This window comes from Arvicanthis niloticus, chromosome 15 (assembly GCF_011762505.2).
Source record: "Arvicanthis niloticus isolate mArvNil1 chromosome 15, mArvNil1.pat.X, whole genome shotgun sequence".
NCBI classification, from domain to species: Eukaryota; Metazoa; Chordata; class Mammalia; order Rodentia; family Muridae; genus Arvicanthis; species Arvicanthis niloticus.
In genome coordinates, this window is record NC_047672.1 from 56,067,334 (window position 1) to 56,095,087 (window position 27,754).

The window sequence follows — 27,754 nt, forward strand, 5'->3', positions numbered from 1 at the left end:
AAGTTGATACTGCATACTGATAAATAGCTTTAAGCATCAAGCCATGAGTGCTTTACTGGGCTTAACATTTCCAGTCACAGCCCAGGGAATTAGACTCATTCATTTCCAAATGTAGACTGAAATTTATCACTTAGCATCTTCTGTCTCAGATTGCAAGAGCAGGCTGAAGTGAGACACGCTAAAGCCCATAGTTACTTTGACTAAGCAAAACCAAGTTATTGCAAATGATGAGTTTGATCACTTTATAGAAGAGATTTTGTGTCACCTATAAACAGTTCTCTAAGGGTGGCTAACTACTCCTTAATAAATGGCGATTTTCAAGAAAATCTTTATAAGCAATCTACATAATTTATGTAGCTTTAATCAGATAACTTCTGTTGTTAAAATGAGAAATTGTATTATTCAACAAGTGAGAAATAGCTATTTGATGTGTAATTAGAGTTCATCACTGTCAAAGTAATTTAGAGCAGTGAAATTTTTTGTGAAAGCCAAATTCATGCAATTGGCACAGACTAAAATTACTATAATTGTATTAGACTGTGATTATGGAAATCCAGTGAGCCAACCAACCAAGACAACTAAAATGAGACACTTTAAAACATTACATCAAGCACCAAGGTCAAACTTTTCTAGGCTGTAGTAACCAGTTATATCTATGCTGGAAGACACATCAGAAGATCAGTTACTTAATAGTCTGTTCAGACCTCAAAAGCATTGGCACCTGCAAGGAAGGCAATACTGCAAAGCATTTGAAAGAACAGGTTACTGCTTTGATTTGCTACGTGGCTAAGAAAATTCTGCATCTTATCCCATAAAATCCTTTCAAGAACTAAATGAAATAATCAACCTAACAAAGTTATTACAATTCTGAGAAAAAAATCACATATATGGATATGCTAGCATACTCATCATTAAAAATACCAAAAATTACTTTCTGATTTATATTTGATACAACATAGTCTGTAAGATATAATGGCATCTGGTTAGTTCTAATTTGTGTGAATTCAAAGACATTGTCTAATCAGTCACTAAATTCATGAGGAAGTTATAATTTTTATAAAGTCTTTGATGTATAACTGGGCTTGGTGATGCATATCTTTAATCCCAGTACTCAGAAGGCAGAAGCAAGGGGATCTTTGTGAGTTTATGTCCTACCTGGTCTACATAGGGAGTTCCAGGCCAGCTAGGATTACAGAGTAAACCCTTGTGTCTAAATAAATAAATAAATGAATAACTATCTGGTGTTATAAATTTTGTCTGACTTGTCACTGTATCCATTGGGTCTAAACCAGTGCCTAGCATATAGGGAGCACAATGGAATTTTAATGTGAAAAAAATTAAATAAGTAATTGCATTTGCACTGTGTTTTTCAATGTGTTACCTAGATTTGTCCATTGGCACCAGACTACACCTCCAATGATGTATGTTAATTTGACATGTTTTTAGACTATTCTTTGAAGCTTATGTTTTTTGTAAGTTGGTATCTGCTACAGTTTTAACCTATTAATTTAGCTTTTCTTTTCTTTTTTTTTTACTGTGTAAACATTTCTTGTTATTGTTTGTATGTTCTTGTACTTTGGGGAACTTCCTTTATTTTTTTAAGAGTTCAGTAAGGTACAATTTCTTGTAATTTTCCTTCATCTCAGAATGTTTTCATTTACTCTTCATTTCTGGGAGACAGTTTCACAGGTATAGGGTCAGTTTCTTTTTTCTGGCATTTAAAAGATCATTGTTCCGAAGGATGAATTTATTTAATTCAAGATATTTTTTGTTAATGTAAAATGTAACATTTACGTATGGTTTTAAAGATTTTTTTTCATGGAGTTGGAGAGATAGTTCAGTGGTTAAGAGCCCTTTTTGCTCTCAGAGAATCCAGGTCCAGTTTCCAGCACTCACACAAAGGCTTAAAACAATCTATTATTCTTGGGGATCCAGTGCAGTGCTTTTTTTTTTTTTCTTCTAGTTCCTTGGACAACAAGGCATTCACATAAGTGCATGCAGCCAAAATACTCATATACATAAATAAATGTAAGTTTTTAAAGTATTGTTTCCTTGTTTCTTAGTTTAAAGCTACTCAATTATGACATGTCCTTGTGCATATTTCTATAGCATTATTCTATATGTGCTTTCAGAAGCTTGCATTTACTATCATTTTCTCTCTCTGATTTGTCAAATCTACACTTTTCACTCTGTTTCTATCATTTGGAAATACCAATTCAGTCCTTTGTTATTGTCTTATGAATTTGTTTCTTATTCATCTTCTGAAGTTCATCATGAGGAAGACCTGTCTTTAAGCCCATTGCTTCCATCCTATCTTCCCTACACTACCATCGAGATTACACAAGAAGACTGACATGTTATAAAGTCTATGAAAAACTTTCCTATAGCTTTTACTACTTAGCTAAAATTGGCTCTCTTTTTGCTCCTTTCATCTTTTGGGGTTTTTGGTTTGTTTGGTTGGTTTTTCTTTGTTTGTTTGTTTTTGGACCTCAAGAGACTTTATAATTGATGTTAAAACTTTATCATGGGTTTGCTTTATAAATTCTTGTGTGTTTTTGTTTATGTTTTTAACACAGGGTTTCTCTGTGTAGACCTAAATGTCCTAGAACTGTACACATGGATCAGGCTGTTCTTGAATTGCACAGATATCTACCTGCCTCTGTCTGCCTGGATTAAAGTGTCATCACCTGGCATCCTTTGCAGTTCTTATTGAGTGGTTCTGACATCTGATCTCATTGTTATTGACAGTGGTTGATTATTTTATTACAAGCAAATTATGGATTTGTTGAGATTCTTATGACAAAGATTTCAAGGACATTTTAGTTTTTCTGAAACGATTCTGTTGTTCTTGTTCTATTTCCCCAAGCAGTCACCCCATCAAGGTTTTTATCTAGTTACATGAATTTGGTGCCTGGCAGTTTGGGTTTCAGAGCTCGGATGATGCTAATCACATCTGCCCAGGTACACTGGTGCTGCTGCCTATCCTTCTTGGGGCTTCTTGGTGTCATGTGAGAAGGAATGAGAAATACTAGCATCAGCTCTTGGGTTTTTTTTTTTTTTTTAAATCAGTTTCTTGGGTTACAAAATAAATAAACTTAAATGTAGCTAAATAGAATTTTATGTTTTCACCTGTATATTTTTATTTTAATTTGGCATATGCCTAAATGGGTATGTATAATTTATGAAAATTTTCTCTACTTGGAGGTTATCAATAGTTACAGATCTTAATTAAATGTTTAACCTTTTCTCATATGTTTACATTACCCTTTAAACAGTGATTTTTAAAGTTATATTTCTCAGTTTTAAATTAACTTGTTGACTAATTTGTAGAATAATCTTCTCATAGCAATTTAATGTGATATTGAAATGGCTGGTTACTGAAGCCAAACAGCATTTAAATAAAGATTAGAAAGAAAAACAAAACTAATTATGACTACATAGAAACCACAAGGAATCTACAAACCCTTTTCATAACTAACAAAGCATGTCCATATGGTTGTCTATATACTCCTTATGTAGCAAAGGCTGGCCTTAAACTACTAACCATCTTGCTATTACCTCCCCAAACCCTGGGATTTGGGGATACACCATTTGCATATTCTGGTAGAAATTTTGTGTGGTCATTTTGTAAGGATTTCCCCATAGCCAGTTATCTATGTTCTTGTCCAAGCTCTATGTTCAAGATTTGAAAACAAGTAGAAACCATGTGAGGCTTCTCTCTCCCCACTGTTCCTGTGCAGTGAAGAGAGCAGAGCCCTGACAACACACACACAAAAGTACAGGAATGAGGAATGAACAGAGAGATAGTACTAGCGAACTTTGACAAAAATGCAAAGGCTATTTAAAGAAGGATTGATAGCCTTTCCAATAAAGGGTGCTGGAGCAGGGAGTGATTCTCACAGCAATCTGTAAATAAGGGAGACCTCTATCAAAACAATACAACTTACATGAAAACTGACTCAAAATGACTTAGAGACTTATAATACAAACCTTTTAGAAACAATGAAGGAAAAAGTATATAAGGCTAGGAACACATATAATTTTTAGACTTGACACCAAAAGTATGATTCATAAGAGGAGAAATTAATAAATTGTCATGAATCCATAGATTTTTTGAGACTCACTCAATGCATAAAACATAGCAACCATTTGTGGTCTAATGCTGATTGATTACACAATCATATAGTTGAAAGGAACTGAACGCATGATTTAAATTCTACTTAATAAATTTTCACTTGCTAAATGTTCTTCTATAACATATTCAAATAAGCATTTTTTCATATCTTCCCATTGCAAGTTTTCATTTATCACTTGAAACACATGATACTATGCTACTCTTTGTTGGCTAAGTTACAAAGGTGAAACAGAACAAAAACATATTGAGTAAAAACACCTACAAGCTTGGGTATTTACTGGGAAAACAGAAGTTGGCTAACTAATGATTGATTATATGGCTGAAAGAGACATAAGAAACAAAATGTAGAATGTGGAATTCTCGTGAATGGGTAGCTGGATGGATGGATGGAAATACAGAATCCGGCTTGGTATGCACTGCTCTGAGAGTAGTTAAGTAAAGGTTTTGTTTTGACCTTCATAAAATATTATTGGTTATGCAGTATGAGTAACCAGAATATGTTTTCTTCCTTATGCAAAAAAAGAAAATGTGATAGACAACTATGAAAAAAATGAACCAGCTTATTAGAATACAACTTAATAAGCACTAAGATACCAATAGCACATGGCACATTAAATGCTAAGTATCAAAAGCAGAAACATCCCCTAATTATAGGTTGTTCCATGGTGCTTGGAAGAAATATGTCCTGACTACTCTTAAACCCACCCCACAGTAGACGGTGCTTTGAGCTAAAATTATCCCTGGGCTCTCAGTAACCCCAACTGATGTCATCACTTGGAAAAAGGCAGGAAACAGTCCCTGCGTTAAGTCTTATATAATTACTTTTTCAAAAGCCTGAGTATCCTGTTCCTTTGTCGACAGGGGAAAAAAACAGATTTCCCAAGTGAGGAGGCTGACAGACTTCAGGAAGCTGTTGGAGGCACAGACCCTCTGACTTGGCTTGGAAAGAAAACCTGTGAACCTAACCCAGAGAAAAGATACACTGGACGAGAAACATAGGCTTTGGGGGCCACATTTAGCACTATAAAGCAAGTGAGTAACCAGACCTAGTTGAATCAGAACCTATTTGTCAATATTTTATTTCACTTTCGTTCCAAATCTCTAGCAAGCCCTAAAAGAAGAGACGGGGGGACTGGAAAAAGCTTTTTCTGGAGGAAGAAAGGTCTCTTTCATTGCTGTCTTAGTCACAGGTGTCTTCATAGAGGACTTCATCAGGAATTGTATCTGGACTGTTCTATCTCCTGCCTAAAACTGCAGAAGGTTACCTCACCATGGAAAGTGGAGCCATTGATTAGAAGGAGGGGCGTGTAATACACAGCAACAATGGAGGAGGAACAGAGGACCTGGTGAGCTTCCATAATGACAGGAAAACAATCAATAAAAGAAGACAAAGGAAAAGGAGGAGGAGGAGGAGAAAGGACATGGAGGAGGAGGAGGAGGAGGAGGAGGAGGAGGAGGAGGAGGAGGAGGAGGAGGAGGAGGAGGAAGGGGAGGAGGAAAAGGAAGAGGAGGAAGATGAGGAGGAGGAGGAGAAAGGACATGGAGGAGGAGGAGGAAGGGGAGGAGGAAAAGGAAGAGGAGGAAGAGGAGGAGGAAGAGGAAGAGGAGGAAGAGGAGGAGGAAGAGGAAGAGGAGGAAGAGGAGGAGGAAGAGGAAGAGGAGGAAGAGGAGGAAGAGAAAGAGGAGGAAGAGAAAGAGGAGGAAGAGGAGGAGGAAGAGGAAGAGGAGGAAGAGGAGGAGGAAGAGGAAGAGGAGGAAGAGGAGGAAGAGAAAGAGGAGGAAGAGAAAGAGGAGGAAGAGGAGGAGGAAGAGGAAGAGGAGGAAGAGGAGGAAGAGAAAGAGGAGGAAGAGGAGGAAGAGGAAGAGGAGGAAGAGGAGGAGGAGGCATGCTTAACTGTGACTACAATGGGCTCTCAGAGTGGGTTCAAAAATATTCAAACATTTTCCCAGAGGCCACAGAACTAGAGAGGAACCATCCCCATTGTGGACAGAACAAAATATTCAGTTCTAGGTCAACAAAAGAGCTGGCCCTGGCATCCATGCTTGGCTACCTAAGCACTTCTGAGATGTGGGTTCTCCTTTCCCATTCGAAGACTTGTACCATTCCCAAGGACCCTGCTGCAGGGATATTTTGAACTAAATCATCACAAACCAGGGAAGTGCTAATATAGACTTGGTTTGGCAAAGTTCCTGACTCACCGCCTGACTCCTGTTAATGTCATTAGGAATTCTACCCGCTGGGTTCCCTAATAGTTGAAGTTAGATCAAACACATTCCAGAAGTCAGAATTTGGCATTGTAAACACATGAATCAGGGAGAGCCGGATTGGAAAACATGTCATTATATTCCTAATCTTAAGATATAAACCCCCAAACACTGGACAGGGTTTAGAAGGAAACTCTAGAGTTAATGAATGAAAAGTACTGTCTTAAGTCATCACCACTGATTTTTCCAAGATAAAACTTTATTGGAGACAGCAAGCAGTACACTGAAAGGGGGGGAGACATGCCTTCAGATGCTCTCCTCTGAGAGAGGGGATGTGGGGAGCCATGGTGAGAAGCAGGTAATGTTTCATACATACTACTTGGAGAATGTTTATATGACAGTCTTTTTCTTGATTTCATTTTTCTCAATTCTTCAACACACACTTTGGCTTCATTTGGCAAAAATTAAACAAAAGAAGAACCTGTCCCAACTGAGAACAGAGTTTCCCTCCCCCAGAGTGACTTAGGAAATGACACAGCTGCCCTTCTCTTTGAAGGGATTCTTGTCTTCTGGGATTCCCTTTACCAGAGGATCCTCTCCAGAACGTTCTTCAATGTAGTTCTTTATTTCCTCAGAACATTTAGACACCTGGAGTATAGAGAAAGAAGATCAAAAGAAATAAATTATGTCAAGGAAATTGAACTTTGCCACTGGTTTTTGTGAGGTTCATATAGTTTCACAAACCATACTTTAAAAAAAATTATTTTCTTACTCTAAGATCATTATTTTATCCCATTTATATATGTCATATAATCTACAAGAAAAATATTGTTCGAGAAACAAATGTTTGAAAGTCATTGTATTAATAATTCACCCATAAAGTTTTCTTATTCATGCTTGTCCCATGATTTCCTTACTCTATAAAATGCAAATATAACAAATCTACCAAATTCAAATTCTCTTTGTAACAGGCAGCTATGAGGCAGTCCCAGGTGTTAGTGGTTGTGTCCCACCACATGTCTTACAGAAAGAAGTATGTCACACTCCAGAGCTCCATGGAGTCACAGTGATATCCATAGAAGCAGCAAGGAAAGGCTGACAACGGATGTTAGATTTGTCTGTCCATCGCACTCTGAGTCTTGCCCCAAAACTCCTTTGATGTATGAAACAATTACTATATTAAAAGCTTCCCTAGAGGCTTAGCAGGGTAACCTGAGATTCTGGAGTTTAGGGAGTCAGCTTTAACTTTTCTTCTCAGGGGACAGGATTGAATCGACTCTCTAGAGAGTCTGTCCTTGAGGGGCAAGTTGCAGATTTAAGGTTTTTTTTGTTTTTTGTTTTTTGTTTTTTTTGGGGTTTTTTTTGTTTTTTATTTTATTTTAAAGAGAATAAATTGGAGCAAGGCTGAGTGTCTTCGTAAGGGTCTGTTTTGCAAGTAGTATGTTTAAAGTAAAAGTTAGAGACTGATGAAAAGTAGCCTTTGAGTGAATCTCTCTAAACATGTTTCCATGTGTATCTCCGAAGATGCACTGTTATTTAGAGACATGCACAGATACCACAGTGTTAATACATTTTGCATAATTATAAAACATAAACTAGTAATTAAAAAGTGACATTCAAAAATAAACAGAAATTGGAATCTCATTGATTCATTATTTCCTTCCTGTACCTTAAAGTACAGTTTGCACGGCAGTGTGTAGAACCCACTGACCCAAAATTTAAAACTAGTTCAAACAGTTACAGGAATTCAAATATGATAATAAAAACTATCATTCCAAGAATCTAACTATTGCTGGCATTTATAGTGTGTATGTTCTAAGGGAGTTCTCAATGCTGATAAGCAAGTGTTAAAATCTAGAGTCTGCGGTTCCAGTGAAACACCTGGGTACCATTCCAGTCCCCACTCTTCTTGCAGACCCTCTTTCACTGGGGTTCTGAAAAGATCCATAATCTCCAAAAGTGGGTAATTTTGCCTTCTATGATCGAGAGGACACATCTGACCAATAATTAATTAGCTGCAGCCAGACATAACCTGTGTAATTGTCTGCTTGCCTTGAGTGAGCAGAGCACAGAGCTCTGGTGTTAACAAAGGATTGACAGGCTGACCTGGAGGGTGCAGGGTGGGGGTAGAGCAGACTACTGAAGTACCTGCCTTATGGTTCTCTGTGGCTTTAAGTGAGGAACTGGTTATCTTCTCTGGACTGAGGGGTATTTTCTTCTTTCCAGTGAGGGGTTGAGTGAAATGCAAGCACCACAGTGCTTGTAACCCTCTATACCTCATACTGAAAAAAAAAATGTTTGGGAACGGTAAGGAGGTCCACAATCCTCTTTGTGTCCAGGAAGAATCACTCTGAATCTTTCTGTCTTCCTAGCTGACACCTAGAATTTTCCGAGTTAGGAAACCTGTGATGTAAGGTGTACTCCAGGGCTGCGATGGCTGATGGGAAAACTGTAAACAAGGATGCTTGATTTTTTACATTGACACACCCAGGAGGCTGCCTGATGTCAACTTTGGAACTTGTCCTTTCCTCTACCCTGTGACTTCTACACAATGATGCTAAATATTTAGACATTCCAGCCTTGCAAAGGCGAAGAAGTATTATTTCAGCACATATCATACACCACGCTGTTTAATGTACAATCCCTCTGGCTGACACTGGCCAAACTCCGGGCTCTGTCATCAGCCAAAACAGCCCCCCTCCAAGAAACAACATTATCCTTTCGTCCTATCAGCTGGTTTATTCCTCTAATCACATGAATTCTTAAAGTTACAGGAAAAATAGGATAGCCCACTGAAAAATCTAGGAAGAGTGTGACTTTGTATGAAGCAAAGGGCTACATTTGAGGGGGGAATGCATATAAATGAAAAACTCAAAAACAACATCTCCCAGTAATACTCCCACTGAAGAGTATTAAGTCTTATCATGCATGCATTTGGAGCCTGTTTATATCATTTGTTTCTTTTCTATTCCTTCATTTTTTTTTTCAAATATTAAAGTATGAACAGAAGGTAAAAGTCAAAGAGTCCTGGGTGTGGCTCAGAGGTGACCACATACACAGTGACCGGAGTTTGGCCCTAGTAACCCCAAACTATTAAAAATAACATCAGTCCATAGGGAAAGGCTGGAAGAAGCTGAGGAGGGAGACCCCATAGGAAGACCAGCAGTCTCACTTAATCGGGACCCCTGAGATCTCTCAGACACTGAGCTACCTACCAGGCAGCATACGAGCAGTTGGTTCGAGACCCCATCCCCACCCCTGCCCCAACACATATACAGTAGAGGACTGCCTGATCTGACCCTAGTGAGAGAGGATTGCCTAACCCTCAAGAGACTTGAGGTCCCAGGGAGTAGGAAGGCCTGGCTGGTTGGGGGCAGGGGAGGGGGGAATGGGATGTGGAACTGTGGGAGGAGGGCGGACCAACCCGGATCAGGTAAAGACAGGACTGCAATAAAGTAAAAGTAATAATAATAAAATAACATCAGTCCAAATTTTTCTTGCTCTGGAGAAAAAATACTTCTCTTCAAAGTGAACAAACTATCCAAAAGCCTTTTTCTAAACTACAGGTTGCCTGAGAGAGTGGTAAAAGAAGATTAATGTAATGAAAGCTCCTACTCCCAGAAAACAACAACAAACAAACAAACAAACAAACAAAAACAAAAAAGGAGAAGTAAAAAGTCCAAGTTTTCCATGGAGTTTCAGTGAAGACTTCTGATTATTTTCTTGTTCTGGCCAGGGTGGCCTGGAACTCCTGACCCTCCTGCCTCCACCTCTTAAGTGACTAAGAGTTACAGACATGTACCACCACACCCGGTATGTAATTAATTAATTAATTAATTAATTATTTTAGTTTGCAGCCATATGCCGTACAGTATAAATAGAATTACATGTTTATAAGTAAATACAGAAAACACCATTTTAATCATTTTACACATTTACAAGACAAATTGGAAACTGCATACAATTTGCGAAGAACAGAAACTCATGCAGTTTGCTCCCAAGTCCCAGTGGACTCAGCTAAAGTTGTTGGGAGATTTTAAGATGTGGTTTTAGAAAAATTCTCTCATACACTATCCTTTCCAGAATGAAAGCTAGCTGCCCTTTTCGGGATTTGTTTGTCTCTCCTGTTTGGGACTCTGTCATAATGACTTTTGGCTTCATATTCCTTATTAGTTCCTGGCTCTTCTCACCTTTTGCGATCTCCCCACATCATCTAGCAGCTGCCAGCCTCTATCAGAGCCCCCTTAAAGAGAAGCTCTCAGAAGAAGATTTCACCACCACCATCATTTAATCCAGTAATCCTGACCTTGGTGCATTTCTGAGCGAAAATTCTAGAATAGCCAGCCACCCTACCTGTTGTCTCTGCAATTTCACTTCTTTGCGAAGTTGCTCAACCTCCATCTTCAGCTTTTCCTTTTCCGGCAGATCTTCGATGTGAAGGGCAGGCATTTTTGCACCAGAACTGGGCCCAGAAGTCACTTGTGCAAGGGAGTCACTGGAAGCGCCAAGAACTGGGACGCTTCCCCAAATACCCGCGGGTCCAGGCTACCCGCCCCCTGAGCACAGGACGTGACTGGCTGACTGGCTCTGAACCGCAGCTCCCAGCTCCCCGGGGGCTCGGCTTCCTGCCCAAGCCTGCTCTCGATGGCCTTTCCCAGACTCCAAGCAACCTCAGGGCGGCTTCTCCAGGCCCTACCAGCCCTGTAGCCAGGCAGCCTGCTGAGGGTTAAGTATAAGACATCCTTCTGGCTGCTCAGGGCAGGCTGCAAACCCTGCTGGACCAGGTCTCAACACTGGGCAGGGCTGGTGCAGGACCCTTGCCACGCCCGGGGGAGCTGCTGGGCTAGAGACAAAAGTTTTACTTTTGTTCCTTTAGTGTGTGTGTGTGTGTGTGTGTGTGTGTGTGTGTGTCCAACTTACATCCGGGTTTTGTTTAAAGCCAGGAAAAGGACACTACTCAGCAGGAAATAACTAACGGTCCTTCACCTCTCCAAGTTTTAAAAATATACAGCATATAACTTTTCCATACACGTAGTGGGGAAAAGTGAATATTCGTGGAGGGGGTTGGGGGGGGAAGAAGAATAATGTGGAACCTAGCTAGGTCTCAGAAGTATACACTAGAATCGTGTTGACACATTGCACGTGGTTTCCTAAAAGCTCAAAAGGCCTTTCACAAAAATATGTTTGGAGGGAAGAAGTGGTTTGAGATGCGGGTGTTTCCTGTCGTTAAATGACCATCTGCATTCTCAATAATAGAGTTTTCACTTTTGGGGAAGGAAGATGTTTTGTAACCCTGGGAGGATAAGAGAACAGACACCACAGGAGAAGTCTAACAGAGCCTCAAAACCCCCTCCAAAAGTTTCTTCCATCCCGGCAAGGCTTGGGAATAACCCTCTACATGAAGGGACAGTTTTCTAATTTTATTTAAAGTTTTGAATTTCTGGCGGGCTTCCTTTCCTGGATGGAAGCAGCAGGGTTACCTAGAAGAGCTCTCCCTACATTCTGGAAAGTATGGTTCATGAAGTGCAGCCTTGAATCATCAACAAAGTGTCTACTGGGAAATATTTAAGCAGGCAATGTCAACCTTCAATGGTTCCCTTGGTCTTACTGCTCAAAGACGAGAAGTAAAATATAATGTCTATATAGGAAACCTGCCTTTCAGTACAGCACTCTCCGTTCTTCTCAGAGACAACCTCCCAACTCGTAGTTAAATTTGGAAGACGAGTGGGGCCATTAACTGAATATTTCAGGGTACCCGACCGACCTTAGATACCCGTCATTGTTTAGTAAGCACAAGCTTTGTGCAATTTCTCACCAGGCTCTGCTGACTGTTTTTACTGAATATATTAAGATGAAAAGGACAATGGGCTATTTATTGAGTGCTGTTTGGTAGTCCTTCCAACTCTTCCCCGAGCCAGAGCCATCGTAGAGAAAGTCACTTCAAGTTTTGTAAGTTTTGTTTTCCAATTTTAAAATTACAAAGTCAGGGAAGGGAGTGAGCTGCTGGGGTACGTGGTGTCTCTAATAGTATCTAAATATGCTCAATCGTTTTCACAAAGGACATGTTTAGGCACCCCACTTTCTGTATTTGAAATACCAGAATCTCGCAAGTTTAGAGTTGGACTGTCTGTCGATGTTTGGCTTGTTAGTGAACTGTCAAGACAAACTCACATCTGTCTGAAGAGCCCAGTCGTTGTTTTAAATTCCCTGGTTCTTAACGTTAAAAGGCTGGCTAAAAATAGCTTAAGTAAGCCAGTGAAAGGAACTTAGTTGAATGTGGGCTAAAGTAAACAGGTCCTATACCAAAATTAAGTACTTTGGAGAAGAAAATTAAGGTACCTATGTCTGCCTTAAATGATAGACTAATTTGGCTGGTAAATCTCTTCTTGTTAATCAGCTAGTTGCATGCAGGGATACATATTTATAAATCCATATTGATTCATGAGCATTTTCCTCAGTATATGAGTCTTAAAATTTATATATTTAATATTTATATATTAAATATATTTATATATTATATAAAATTATATATTAAATATATTTTTGCTTTCATCCTCAGAAAATTCACTGCATATCTTTTTGAATAAAATGTGAAAATGTTTCGTTGTTATTTGGTTTTAGGTGGTAAAGTGATCCTGTAACTTTAGAGAATATTGGAGGAATCTGTAGGTACCTAACTTTAAGTCCTGAGTTCCCCTTCCAGAGAGGATTCACAGTGAGAGACTTCTCAAGTGTCCTTATAAAGATGCTCCATGGCCAGTGTTCTAAAGGAGCGCCATTTGTTTTAATGCTTTTCTTTCTCTTCCTGTTACCGTTGTTGTTCCGAGGACTCAGTGTTCCATTCATGCTAAGCAAGAACTGAATCACCTATACCGCACCCAGAGTAAGTAAACTTTTAAAAAGTATAGTTTGTTAAAAAAATAAATAAATAAATTAAGTTTGTACTGGCTGATTCAGCTGTGGTTACAACTTTATACTGTACGTTATTCCATGAGAAGATTATTTACAGGGTAGTTTGACTGTGATATGTAAGTCACACCATAAGGAAACTATAGGTGTAGACAAAATAAACTTTCGTTATGCTTCTCGCAGCCTTCTGGACAAAATCTATAGTAATCTGCTTAATAAATGAAAACAGTGGTAGACAGATGATGTTGCTGGTGAAAGTGTCGGCCCCTCAAATCCTGAGGACTTCACTTCAGATCCCTAATAAGCACGTAAAGTAGTGGAGCTTGTTAATAATCCAGGGCTACAAGCTGAGGGTTGGGACAGAAGTAAGTAGATTCCTGGAGCTGCCTGGCCAAATAGTTTAGTCTAGCCAGTTGAGGAGTTCTGGGTTCTGTTTAAGAATCCATCCCCCAAAAGCGAAGTGAATGTGCGTTTGTGCGGTAGAAGTACCAGCGTTGTGAGGTGGATGTGCGTTTGTGTGGTAGTGGTGCCAGCGTTGGGGAGTGACCAAGTGCTTGTACTCAAGCCTGTCTCCACAAGAGGAAATTCGTGCTAGGTAGTCTAAATCTATTTTAACAAAACTGTTGTCGTTGGCCAGGTCATAGTCTTTGAGGGTAACTTAATAATATTACTTAGCTAAACTGGTATACAGTCAAATGGCCTTCCCCCCCCCCCAAAAAAAAAAAACCATTTATATTCATAGGCAAATGCTACTCTCAGTCTTGATGAGATGATCTATTTTCCAGTGAATGACGGTGAATGCAGAGACTCAGAGCTGCTCCAGAATTTGAAAATAAGCGAAGCCTGGCTTCTTGGTCCTAAGAAAGACATCTATGCTGTCCTCTCAAAGGCCTGGGAAATGTAGACAATGTGGTGTGAACAGAGTGTAAGATGGGGGGGATGGCTGCAAACACCAACTTTTGGCCCAGCGCAATAATAAACTTACAGTAGATGCTAATTTTTGTACTGAGACTACACAAGAATGAGTCTGTTGGCTGTCAAGCATGAATGGGGGAGTGGCTTCAGGAACGCTACTGGTGAACTATTGGCTACTGATTGATTTGGGGAGGACAGTTACTATTTCAGTTCTCTCCCCACTGGTAATCCCTCTAGGCTTCAGTTCACAGTTCCAGTTCCAGTTCCATACTTGTGGGCTGACAAATAGCCCTGATTAAAGCCCATGGGTCACAAAAAGAAACAATAAGACTTGGATTTGAAAAGGGACTTGGGAGTGAAAAGGAACTTGATTGTGGATAACATGAGAAAGAAATGAGGTAGCGTGTAGAGAGAGGGATCAGAATGTACTACATACATGTACAAAACTATCAAAAACTATCTTAATAAAATAGCAAAATAGAGTGAAGCTGAATAGACGTAGATACCTGGTGTTGATGTCTGGTCTCTACATACTTATACAAGCAAACATAAACTCCACACACCACACAAACACACACATACACACACACACAGCCACACACAGACAGGAAAGCAACCATTTGCACATTTAAACTATAAAAAACCATTATCTTGAAGTTAAATTTAAAAATTTTCCATTTTTTTCAAAATTATTTTCCAAATTTATCAAGTTTATTGTTAAAAATCATACAAAGGAAGTTCTTTGTAAAAACACCAAAAGAAATTATGTTGTAGTAAAAAAAAAAAAATGCTAACTTGAATTCTTGGAACAGTATTCTGACCTTATGTTATCATGTGTGTTAAAAAAAATTAAATAAATAAATAAAAAATAAAAAGCGAACCAGCGGTGGTGCAGCGGCTAAGGCATCCGCCTGCAGAGGGTGCGGGACCCTCTGCCATCTCTCTCTATCCGTGTTCGAATCCCGCTCCATCCATTTTGTCTCCGCCCGAGTCTCATGGGGAAAAAAAAAAAGGCCGGGCAGTGGTGGCACATGCCTTTAATCCCAGCACTTGGGAGGCAGAGGCAGGCAGATTTCTGAGTTCGAGGCCAGCCTGGTCTACAGAGTGAGTTCCAAGACAGCCAGGACTACACAGAGATACCCTGTCTCAAAACTAAACTAAACAAAACAAAAAAAGAACAAAAAGCCCCACATTTTTCTTTTTTTGCTTCTCTTTTATAAATTAAACTAGGTCACATTCCAAAATCTGCCTCCTAAAATCATAAAAATAAATGATAATTGGAATTGGATAGGTTATTAAAATGATGGTTTCTTTAAGAAAGGTATTTTAGCACATATTTGTTTTACTCTGGATTCATTTGATATTTATTGGAATTTGATTTTAATAAAAGCAATCCCAGGACAACTTCTAGAACTGTATGTTCATTAAAGGTTAACCATTTGCATGAGCTTCCTGTTTTCTACATAGATGCCTGCAAGTCACAGAATGACCTGAATCTGATCTTCTAAACACCTCCATAGCGATTTGTAACTCACTATATATATCAGCCAGTTTCCTTCCTCAACATTGTTCATATAAAACTTTAAGACCATATCACAAATAATAATTCTGACTATTAAAGTTAACCAGTTTTTACATATCATGACTTTTGGAACGGATGGAACTTAAGATCAGAATTGACTAAAATCAACTCAGTCCAAATAAAACTATGGATGTTTTTCTCTCCCCTTTCTGCTACTCTTCCTGTCCTTCATCCCTCCTCCTCTTCATCCTCCATCTTCTCTGCCTTTTACTATGAACTCACCTACATGCTTGCACCTCAAAGCATATGTGATGCAAGTGGTACATTACATAATTACTCATTATTACTATTATGTCACCGGGCTTTGTTGAAGAGTCAAATTGTGAGACATTTTAGGAGAGTTTGTTGTTCTTTGTTTTTTGTTTTGCTTTTAACTGTATTAGCCAATTCTCCTGAACCAAGTAACCCCTGGTTCTGAAATGAAAGTTTTTAAAGAAAACAGAGTCACTGTCAGCTGCAGCTGTGCTGTCTGGGGGAACAACCACAGCTTCATTTCCTTCTTTCTGGGTATCTTTCTCTGCTGTTCTCTCCTTTGAGTTCTCGCTTACTGAGAATACAATATGTATCAGTAATAAACTTAACGTAGTGCCATAAGAATTCTGCCTTGGCCAATACAAACATATGGCAAGTGTGTACTTTCAAGTGCGCTTACTTGATCTAAATATTAATGAGGTCAGTCTAATTCTAGTAACAATTTGTATTAGGTTAGGCTGTTACAAACTTTAGGCTTGGAGAAACTATGATATAGTATTGAAATGAAGACTCTAAAATTACATTTCTAAATAAAGTAATATTAAATGACTTCAGAGGTATACAAATATGATCTTGAGGGAGTAAAAGAAATTGTTTCAGGAAAGACAGCATTGGAGGGGCTGAAATGGAGTGGGGAGACATTTCAGGTGTGACAATCACATGACCAGATTTCAATGGGAAGATCGGGGTACCCTGACAACTATTCTTATCTGTACAGAAATTCTACGGAAATTACAACAATGCATGTTATTAAGCCTTCTAAGTGACTATTTCTGAGCTAAGAGATTACAAAACTCAAACAAAGATCACCCTTGATTCATTTTTATACATTTCAAAATGACATTTCTAAGAGTTGGATTTACTTTTCCAAAATTCTCAATACAGGGGAAGAGCTGAGGTTTTAACTTTAAACCATCAGACTTCAACATCTGTATCAAGTTGTAGGATTCAAACTAGAGATATTCATTTACAGTATGCTTTGTCTGTTGCTGAATGTCCTAATAAAAAAAAATTGCATTACCTTAGGGAAAAAAAAGAAAATATGGAACACTAACTTGCAGGTGGAAAACCTCTAGAGACAGTAAATAATACATAATTATAATTAATATTATGTAATAGTGCAATGGGTGATGATGTTGCTACAGAGGAACAGAAAGTGAGGAAGATTGATGAAAATGCTGGAGTTGGTGGGGTGATGGCGTTTGTACTTCTAAATAAGAGAAAAGTAATTTCTCCATAGGAAAAATTGATGAGATTGCATAATTTACCCTGTAGGGTTTTTTTTTTTTGTTGTTTTTTTTTTGTTTTTTTTTTGTTTTTTTTTTTTTTTTTTTTAATGACATAAGGTTTCTCAAATGAAGACATGCAGAAAAGGATGTAGCTGTCCTCAGTCCATGATCCTGAGCCATGACCTCAGATGTCTGCCAGGTGTCCTGAGTCTATAGTTTGCCTGTTTGGGAAAAAATGGGTTGGGTTGAGTATTTTCTATGATCTAGTGGAAGAGCACTGAGCTGACCTTCAGACTGTCCTCCAGAACCAATAAATAATGCACAGTTTGCTTTCCATCTCCAAAGGATGACCATCACTTTGTCGTGTGGTATTCTGATGACTGAAGCGCTCAAAATTCACTGTCCATGTGAGGTAGCAGGAAGGAGATGATGCTAAGAAAATGCTTTGCTTTGTGTAATTCCACCTGTCGTTTCTCACAGAAGCAGAGACAAGGTGGCCGCAACGCTTGTCCCTGTGGCTCACCCTCAGCAGGGTATGCACTGTGCCAGTGAGAGCTTTATGGGAACGGGATGGAAAGGGTTATAACTGACAACATTTTGAAAGTGTTTTTCTAGTTCTTTTTCCAGTTACTGATAGTTCATAGCTAACAGATACTGTGTCTCACCATGTGTCAGACAACATTCGCTGAGTGTTTCGGCTGTAGCCAGAACCAGTATTATCTTCATCTTTGTAGAGAAGAAACCATGCTTTAGGAAAAAGTTGGAAATAACCAAAGTCTGTTAAGCAGGAAAATGACAAAGACAGACTTCTCTGTCTCCAAACCCTGTGCTCATAACTTATTCAGTTGTGGGTTAAATTCACTGTGTTCTGTGACCGTAGACTAAACTCTTAATCCACTTGGCACTCTGGGAAAAAGTCACATCATTAGTGATAGATAGAACTTACTAAGAATGTACATAAGACTATGTTAACAATAGTTCTATTGATTGAGGTGAGAAAAAAAGGAACAACCGATAAAGTTTCAAGAATTAATATATTATATATAATATACAATATATATAATATACAATATATTACAATTATATATATACATATATATAAATTATATATATATACACATATATATGTATATATATATATGTGTATATATATATAATTTTTTCCAAGATAGATCATCCGTGTATTAAAAACAATAGATTCCTGTGACCAAGTGAAATGTTGAGAATAAAATATGTTTAACTCTGAAAGTTTAAGAGGTATATCATTAATATTGAAAGGAAAATAAATATAAAACTTCCCAGGCAATTCAGAATACATTGCTTCTAAAGCAGGATTCATCAGTATTACAGTTAATTATCTGTTAAACCTTATGTGAAGTACTTCATCAAAAACATGAGTATACATATTATTGCATGCTCACTTTTATTAAAATTTAAAGTGTATAAATTTAAACAACATATGCAAGTTTAATTATATAGGAGAACAGTTTGCATTATCATTAAAATTCTAAATATTCTAAGAAAACTTCCCCCCGCCTATGAAATCACACAGCCTCCTTTTAGCTCCTTGAAGGGATTTTTGTCCTCTGGAATCCCCTTCACTAGAGGGTCTTCTCCAGATCTTTCTTCAATATAATCTCTTACTTCTTCACAACATTTGGAAACCTTTAAAGAAAGGAGACAGAGATAACTCATTTGTTTTAAAACAGAAATCTGCAGACGGCAGAAATATATTTATTATAATACATTTCTATGTTGCAGCTTTTTAAGATGATTCCATTTGCTTTCTGACAGTCCATGCGTATTTTCCAGGGTAGAAAAAATCATTCCCATAATTCCCTTCTAAATGTCTCCAGAGGATAGAAGCTGGCCCTTCAGCTAACAATTCCTAGTGGGCTTTTCCTCTAGCTTTGTCAAGGAAATACAGGGGAAGGATTTCTCCAAAGTTAAGTCTCCTTTCTCTTCCTTCGTGTTTAGTGTGAAGATCTACAAGCGTGAACAGTTGCTAAGTTCCTGGCTCATTCTTAGTGTCAGATTCGCAGAAGTACAGACACACAGCTTTGAATTCAACCACAGTGGCTGTTCGTAATAGTGTGTGGCACATGCTCCAAGAGGTCACTGACTTTGGCTATTTTGTTAGTATAGCCCAGGCATCTAGAACAGAGCCTGTACTGAATTCATGTTCAGTAAGCTAATGTGTGCTGAAATGGGCATTCATTTATAGCTTTATAATTATGATTTAGAAAACAACCAGGCTTCAGTGCTGTATCTATGTAAGAGATATGCACATGTATGTATTCGAAAGAGTTCAAATTATTCATGGCTTTTAGTTTCATTTTATATTCAATTAATGCCTTTTATTACAGAAACATAGATCTGTATTTTTGACAACACAGTGACCAATTTGAAAGCTTTGTAAGTAATTTAGTGATTTTTTCCCATAAAATTGTATGCCATATACACATTCATGTACATGTGTATACATGCATAAATATATGTGTACACTTTAAATTCTATCCTTGGAAATAGGCCCAATCTAATGATGCCAGGAGATGAAGCCTTTGACAACTGCTTTCACCCTGAGGGTTAGCTCATGATCACCATTAGCACAGAGATGGAAAGGTCACCACAACAGTCTTTCCCTCATCTGTTTTTACCCTGTAAGGGCACACTGAGAAGGAACTACCTGGGAATGAGGGCACATGCCTTGGACTTGGGTGAGCACAGTTCCGCAACTGTAGAGAATAACTTCAAAATGATTTGCCGCTTGTGCAAAAGCATGCAATCTGTTCTACTCTCTTACAGCCACAAGAATAGACTGATACAATGAGTATGTGAATGTCTGTGTGTTGTGATTGTGTGTGTGTGTGTGTGTGTGCGTGTGCGTGTAAATTTACTGCAAATCTGTATTGAAAGAGGTAGGAGAAGAAAAGGAAGACAAAACAGGAAGGGGAAGACAACACAGGACAGAGAAGTGAGTAAGGATTACAGTATAATATTATTAAACTTACAAAAGCAAGAATATTCTGAATAGTAAGAGAGATGAGTGGTGGTGGTGTATGCCATGTTTACCCCAAATAAAAACTCCAAGGTGATTAATAAATCTGAAAATATCCCCATTGTGGACCAAAGGATACTCAGGACCTCATCAATACAATAAGGACTTTAACCTATTTTGTGTTCGATTGTGCTGATTGAAGATTTGAGTTTATCTTTGTTTCGAAACAAATTTTGTCTCTATGAAAGAAGTAACATGACAGTTGAAGGCAATTATAAAAAACTAAAATCTTATATGTATTTGCTTAGAAGTAAGTTTTGAGCAATGCATAACAAGAATATAAACTCTTTTTACTCAGTTTTCATAAGGATGCATATACATACATATGTAGACACACACACACATATATACATATATATATGTATATATCTCCATGTATGATAACAGCATGTAATTCATATATATACATATATATACACACACATATATACATATATACATATATGTATATATACATATGAATTACATGCTATTATCATTCATGGAGAAGTTTTTGTTCTGCTAACTTTCCTAAAATGAAGTGAACTTACCTAACACACATCTCTATACTTTTTGAGATTCAGTCACTGTTTGGTGAAAGCTTTCTGATCCCTTTTCTTTTCTAGCCCATTTAATGCTGAGACTCTGGGTCACTATTCTCAAGAGTTATCAGGTGTTTTTAGGAGAAACCAGTGAGATGCTGTGACTGAAATCATCTTTATTTGCAAAGGAAGACTAGAATGTATTTATTTGCAACTCACCAGGGCAGGGCTGAAGAGTATGAGGTTGTACTTTTAAATACATCAACATCATCAAAATATTATATAAAAGGAAGAATATCTCATCAACTTATAGGAACAAAACCAAAATGTCTCAGTGCCTTGTTTCATTTGAGTGCTTAGGTAAAACACCATCTTTGTTTCAAATTTCCCCTATTTTCTTCTTCTTAGTCTTTTTATAAAGGTATAAAAGATTTCTTAGCTCAGTGGCCATACAAAAACGGGCAAAGAGCCACATTTGTACCAGGAAAAGTAGTTTTCTAACACTTGGGCTTAGAGTCTAATGCATGAAATAAATTTAATTGTTACCTTTCTTCTACTCTGATTTTGTTTTCCACTAAGAATTTACTTTTACATACATTGATCTGTTCCAGTATACGTTACAGGAACTGGGACGTTTGAAAGTTTGCCAAGCTGTCTCTAACAGTGAATTCGAGAGGTCACCCACTTACCATCATTCTTTCCAATGTAACTTCCTTCTTGAGTTGGTCTACCTCCATCTTCAATTTGTCCTTTTCTGTCAGGTCCTCGATGTTGATCACTGGCATCTTCTGTCTGCGATAAAGATAGAGTGTAAGCATATACATCTGAACTGTGTACACAGACACACACACAAACACACACACACACACACACACACACACACACACACGGCCCACAGGTAGCCCATCTCTCTGCTCTGTACTCACCAGGGAAGGTGTTTTTTGGTTTTCTTTCAAATTGCCTATGATAACCAGCCCCTCATGAACAAGCTCTCTGAACACTGCTCATACCACATGCCAGGCTCAGGATTTTAAAGCTTCTTCATAATCTTCCCTAATATGATTAAACTAATCATCTCTCTTCCAACACCTGCCAGGAGATTTGAGGGGAGGGGACTGTTTAGTCAGCGTGTAATATAAAGTAGCAACGCACCTCCTTTCTTCTGGCCTTTTGCAGTATGAACTTCTGGGTTTTCAACTCTCCTCTCTAGTGTCAAAGTCATCTGCCAACAAATCAATGCCATTTAGTTCTGTCAGAGGTTATTTGGAGGACTGCCCATTAATCCTCAAATTGCTGGAGTATTTAATCTGGTATTAAAAGAGGACTATTTATAAAGAGTGCCGTTATTAAATATATCATAGAGAATAGATTGAAATGTGAACCAATGAAGCTGACTATAGTAAATAACCTTCAGAAATAAGCTGTAATACAATTTAGAAATGTCGTTCAACAATACCTAGGATTTATAGGTAACCGCTGTGGTGCGTTGAACAAAGACTTTTAAGCAGCTATAACTTGCTTGTTGATTACGATCTACCAATGTAACTTTTGTGAGAAGAATGGCCTTATCTAACATTTTCCTCTTACTTAGACTCACTGATAATGGAGAAGACAACTTGATGGCTGTTGGTGTGACCGAAACTGCTTGACAGACATATTGTTATATGTAAATGGCATCATGTCTATCCTCTGTCTCTCTCCTTTTCTGCTCTGCACCTGTAATTTAATTTTCATATGGAAATATTTTGATGAAACTTTGACTATTCAGATCACACACTATTTCAGGCAATATATCATTGTACATTTACAGGAAAACACTCTGTTAAGCAAAATCACAGCAATTACCATTTATGTATGTGTTGTTTTCATGTCCAAAAAATTTGGGGAACTATTGTATGCTTCCTAGTCTTAAGATGTCCCATGCTTCTCAAGAAAGAGGTAATTCATGTATTCTTTTATAAAAATTCTGCATATGCAACACAGACCTAGAATGGAACAACCAACGCTGGCTAAAGGAGCCCACTGTTACCCGTTGGTTTTGCTTTTCCCACTCTGTTCTTTAAGAAGTGATACAACACAGATCCAGTTCTGTCTGGCGTTTAGCAGGTAGAAGCCCAGGCTCTGTTTTATTCTCATCTTCCCTCTCCTCTCATAATGCCTGTAAAACTTCATACATGTTTTATGACTTCTTGCCTACTGATGCTATCATTTGTGTAAATTTTTTCATGCTGGCTATAGCACCACAGTATGTTCAAGAAACATTTCAGTGTGTGTTGTTATCACAGTTGACTGTTAAGGCTTAGACAAGATAGACTGAACTTTATTAAGGTAACTATGAAAAGAATTTTGACTTAAGTGGATCTGGAATAGATCCACCAATTGATGTTTTTCTGCTCCAGAAAAAAATTCCAGTGAATTACCAAAAGCAAATGACCATCCTCTGGTCCTTAACAATTGTATGATTCTGACCAATTAATAAACATATGGCTTATTTACCTGAAATATAGATGATGGTATAATAAGCCTTCACTAATTGTTAGCAGTGTACCTCCAGTTTCTCAGGCTGTACTTTCTTATGTGGCATTATCTGATAGAGAGCTCTTTACACACTCTTAAATATATCATGAGCATATAATTTGGCTCCTTTGAGACCATGTCTATGTTGCTGTAGATCTACTTAGATCATCTTTCCTAGGGTGAGGTATTCATCCACCAACTCCTGAGGTTATTGACTATTATGAATAGATCTTTGTCCCAAGTTGGTGGTTGACTGTAGAATACACTTTGCCAGGACATGCCTGGAAGTTTATATTCATATCTAGCCCCAGAGGATATACCAGATAACCCTCCAGCATGGTGCCATATCAGCCTAACTTTCATGTCTTGGTTGAAACCTTGGTTGGAACTGAAAATTTCTAGAGCTCCAGAAAATGTCAACATGAGGCTAAACTTCCTTTTACTAACATCTTCTGCCCATCCTATTTTCCCAACCCAATTAGAGGTTCTCCGTGAGTACTCCCCTGGATGACTCAGTGATCTGAACTAGAATCTGCATCTGGGCTCTGCTTTGAGAAATTCTAATACTTGTCAGACATTTCAGTTCTCATAACTGCCCATTGTTCTGCATAGTATTTGCTAGAATAAAAATAAAACCTACAAGCATAGAAAATATCTTAATAGAAATACAGTCACCACCCTAGGTTATATTCACCTGCTATAGGAAAGTATGACAATTATCCAACATCATTTTTAATAAGTGATTTCTCAATTGCAGGTTCAACATTAAATTTTATATTTAATATATGTTATATACATTTTTACTTTAGAGACTGGCCTTAGAAAATTCTAGAAAGCTTGCAAATTGAAGGCCCTAGGTCTATCTGAAAATTTTCAAAGAGACCTCACATACCAAAAGTAAGGAACTCGAATTTCAACCTCTTCAAGAACACTGGAACAGATGAAAAACAGCTTACATGTGTGAGGAAGGGATTTCAAATGTTTTGAGTTAAATAGAAGTTAAGGGTTCAAAGAATCCAGATACAGCTAGTGAGATGGTTCAGTAGGTAAAGGTATTAGTCACACTTAGCCTAACAACATGATTTCAATTCTTGGAACCTAAATGTTAGAAAGAGAGAATCTCCACACTTATGCTAATACCTGCTCACCCCCAAGTAAATAAATGTAAAAAATTAAATAATATATGTATATATGTGCATATATATATATATATATATATATATATATATGAGCATTTTTTCTACTTCGTTCTCTTACCATCTTACAGCGATGCAATGCTTGTGCAGACTTCAAACACCCATAATCACACAATGATGGGTTGTTTCCAATATAAATGCTCATCCTCTGGTCTGGTGTGCATTCTACTCTGACACACTTCTTTTAAATCAATATAAAGGAGTGAGTTGTTTCTTCATACTCAAGAATGTAGTTGAAAATTGATAACAGATAGCACTAAATCCATCGTCATCCCTCCTAGTCTAAGCTTTCAGGTTATACCAAAGCTCAAAAAGGTAAAGTAAAGACTAGTGCTCTTAGGGGTTGGGATAGAGGACCACACTCCAGGTAAGAAGATGCTTCTCCTTTTCCTCATCTTTCATCATGTGCCATCAAAGGCTGTAAGATGCTGGTGCAAAAGCATCTGGCAAAGCAGAGAGAAGCAAGGGGAGGGAGAAGCCCAAGTGATATACCCCATGGGAAGATGGGTTCTCAGTGGAAGAAATCATGCTCTCTAGGGGAGTTTTTTTTTTGGAAACTAGTCAAGTTATGTTTCACCAGTTATGCAACTCTGACACATAAGATGAACTATCCTACTTCCAGACTGACTACCAACAAATGACAAACATTTGCAAAGATAAAAATATATGAATAGTTATTTCAAACTTGAGTTTAACTTTACTTTACAACTACATATAAAATATGTAGTGGTTATTAGATACAGTATGTTTTACAGTAATAAAATGCATATTTTTAAGAAAAATAAGATTATGGTACAAGAGTATTCAACACTTTTTAGAAAACTGTATCACCCATTATAGTCATAGATTGTATTTAGCACCATGTCTTCAGGGATGTTACACATTAGCAGCCTGGGGGCCTTGTCACAATACAACATCTCAATAAAACTTCTTCGGTTTTGTCTTTTCCTGAAAAAACTTCTTCGGTTTTGTCTTTTCATATAACTAGCCCCTGTTTTTGTATTCCATAAATACAACTCCAGTACCGTAGTGGTGGTTTTACCTAGCCACTATGAAATATTTCTTATACAAATAAGACTGTGAGTTATACAAAATTCATGACCATAAATCTCAGAAGAGGGAAGGAAGCAGCAGTCACCTGGACTTTTCTTGTTCTTAAGTGCCAAGATAAACTAAAAACCAGAGATGGCCAACAATAATGCCATCTATCTGAAGGGCACTACTGGAGAAGCTACATGCTGGAAAACAGGAGTTAAGTATAGCTGTTCATAAAACATTTCTATTAAGATGTTTTCTATGCTTGTATTGTAATATATTGAGAATTGTTTTAAAAAATGGTTTATATTTTTTCACACTGAAGCAAGCAAACATTTCACATTGAGAGCAATGCTACACAAACAAAGGCCACTGTTCCCTTGTCTATACCATAACTGAGAGGCATTTTCAGAACATTTCTTTAAAAACATCTTGGGAGGATAAAACTATGCAAGTGTGAACCCCATTTCCACTACTATCTGTCATAATTTCCATTGAGGTTCTCCTAGAATTCGTGTGTCAGAGAGCATGCTTTCTGTTTGTTTCAACATATTAGACAGAAGTGTGTTTCAAACAAGAATGCCAAATAAATAAAATATTTGTTATAAAGAATTAGAAGAGGGAGAAATTATTCAAATTCTTGCTTAAAAGCCCTTTGTTCTGCATGGCGTATAGTATTTGCAATATAATAAGAGCTAGCATCTTTTTATTTGCCTGATAACAAATACAAAGATGTACTGAGATCCTATTATCTGTGGAACTTATTCTAAAATCTTAAGTGTAAATCCAGGTAAGAAGGAAAAGAATCACTTTACTCTCTAGAAACTTACATTCTAGCAAGATAGATGAATGATACTATTCAAAAATACATTATCTACATTTAACTAGTACCAAATAAACCAGGAAAAAATAAGAAGAACATGAGCCAGAAATGATTTCATTGCAAAAGGTGATCAAAGAGGGATGACCTGAGGGCCAAGGAGTGACTAAGCAAACAGGTATGAAGAAAGTTCCTGAAAAAACATAACCAAACCAAAGCAAATCATACCAAACCAAACAAACCAAAACCAAAAAAACAACAAAACAACCTCCACCCCAAAACATTGGCTAAAGCCTCTGCCTATAGCTGATAGACTCACTGATGATTTTATGATAGCTAGATATCAGAGACTAATTTTAGTCTACCCTGGGTTAATCTTTAGTAGTGTGAAGAGCCACCTTTGTTGACCTTTGTGTTTGACCTAGTGTCCCTAGGTCAAACTATAACTAGCAGGTGAAGCTTTTTGCAGTGTGCTGAGTTACCAAACCACTATCTTCCACCAATCAAAAGGCTAGCAGTGTTATCAGACAAGCATCTGAACCATATCCTAGAGATTTTTCTACTTAGTTGCAATCTTCTCACCTGCTGCTGTCACAGGTATATCTGAAATGTGGTCTTGCTTAGTGACTCTTTTTGTTTTGTCCCTATAACAATTTCATGGAACCATAATTATCGTAGGTAGATTTTGTTTCTTTCTGAGATGGGACTGTCCCTGGGTTTGGTTTAAGGCTCATTTGTTGTTTGTTCTGAGGTGGGTGTTGAGGATACTGTTAGATTTTCTTTTTTGGTTTGTGTTCAGTGTATCTAGTTTAAAATACTAGTTTTATTTTTTAGCTTTAAAAGCCTGTTGTTATTCAACGATTCTGGATTTTGTTTTGGATCGGCTTTCAGACCTCTAAAGACATGGCTTCTGACCTTTCAGTTCATTAAATCACTAACATTCAGTCTGTTCCTCTGTGTATCTTCCATATTTGATTTAAGAAGAGGAGAATATGACTGAAGAAAGCCAGATTTAGCACAATATGTTTTATATATGAAAGGTATATTAATTCAACTTGCATGGTTTTGCTTTTTGCTTTTTTGCTTGTTTGTTTTTGTTTTGTTTTTCTTGTTTGTTTGTTTGTTTGTTTGGGTTTAGTTTTTGGTTTTTAGTTTTCGATTTTGGGTTTTGGTTTTTGGTTTCTGGAGACAGGAGTTTTCTGTGTAGCCCTGGCTATCCTGGAACTTGATCTATAGACCAGGTGAGCCTTAAACTTACAGATCCAGCCTGCCTCTGCTTCCTGAGGGCTGGGATTAAAGGTATGCACCACTACTGCCTGAAGACATTAAGTTTTAAAGGGAAAACTGAATTCAAAGTATTTTGGCTTTATATTTGACTCA

General features: G+C 37.7%; 2 protein-coding genes across 2 annotated transcripts; both read right to left on the reverse strand.

The window, feature by feature from the left end:
• Positions 1-6,578: 6,578 nt before the first annotated feature.
• On the reverse strand, positions 6,579-11,208 carry Gng11 (G protein subunit gamma 11). Its single transcript, XM_034518804.2, has 2 exons — positions 10,694-11,208; positions 6,579-6,988 (listed from the first exon to the last, which is right to left on the reverse strand). Exons 1-2 carry the CDS (start codon positions 10,787-10,789, stop codon positions 6,863-6,865), a joined length of 222 nt encoding a protein of 73 aa, XP_034374695.1. The 5' UTR covers positions 10,790-11,208; the 3' UTR covers positions 6,579-6,862.
• Positions 11,209-18,633: 7,425 nt separating this feature from the next.
• Gngt1 (G protein subunit gamma transducin 1) lies at positions 18,634-21,879 on the reverse strand. Its single transcript, XM_034518770.2, has 3 exons — positions 21,733-21,879; positions 21,496-21,598; positions 18,634-18,892 (listed from the first exon to the last, which is right to left on the reverse strand). Exons 2-3 carry the CDS (start codon positions 21,589-21,591, stop codon positions 18,764-18,766), a joined length of 225 nt encoding a protein of 74 aa, XP_034374661.1. The 5' UTR covers positions 21,592-21,598; positions 21,733-21,879; the 3' UTR covers positions 18,634-18,763.
• Between the last annotated feature and the right edge of the window lie 5,875 nt (positions 21,880-27,754).

What these genes read in the sequence shown, in the direction of transcription:
- Gngt1 (XM_034518770.2), bottom strand. Translation starts at nt 21,591, where the DNA reads ATGCCAGTGATCAACATCGAGGACCTGACAGAAAAGGACAAATTGAAG. An exon ending in TTACATTGGAAAGAATGATG is followed by an intron (nt 18,893 to 21,495) that starts GTAAGTGGGTGA and finishes CTTTCTTTAAAG; the next exon opens with GTTTCCAAATGTTGTGAAGA.
- Gng11 (XM_034518804.2), bottom strand. Translation starts at nt 10,789, where the DNA reads ATGCCTGCCCTTCACATCGAAGATCTGCCGGAAAAGGAAAAGCTGAAG. An exon ending in TGAAATTGCAGAGACAACAG is followed by an intron (nt 6,989 to 10,693) that starts GTAGGGTGGCTG and finishes TCTATACTCCAG; the next exon opens with GTGTCTAAATGTTCTGAGGA.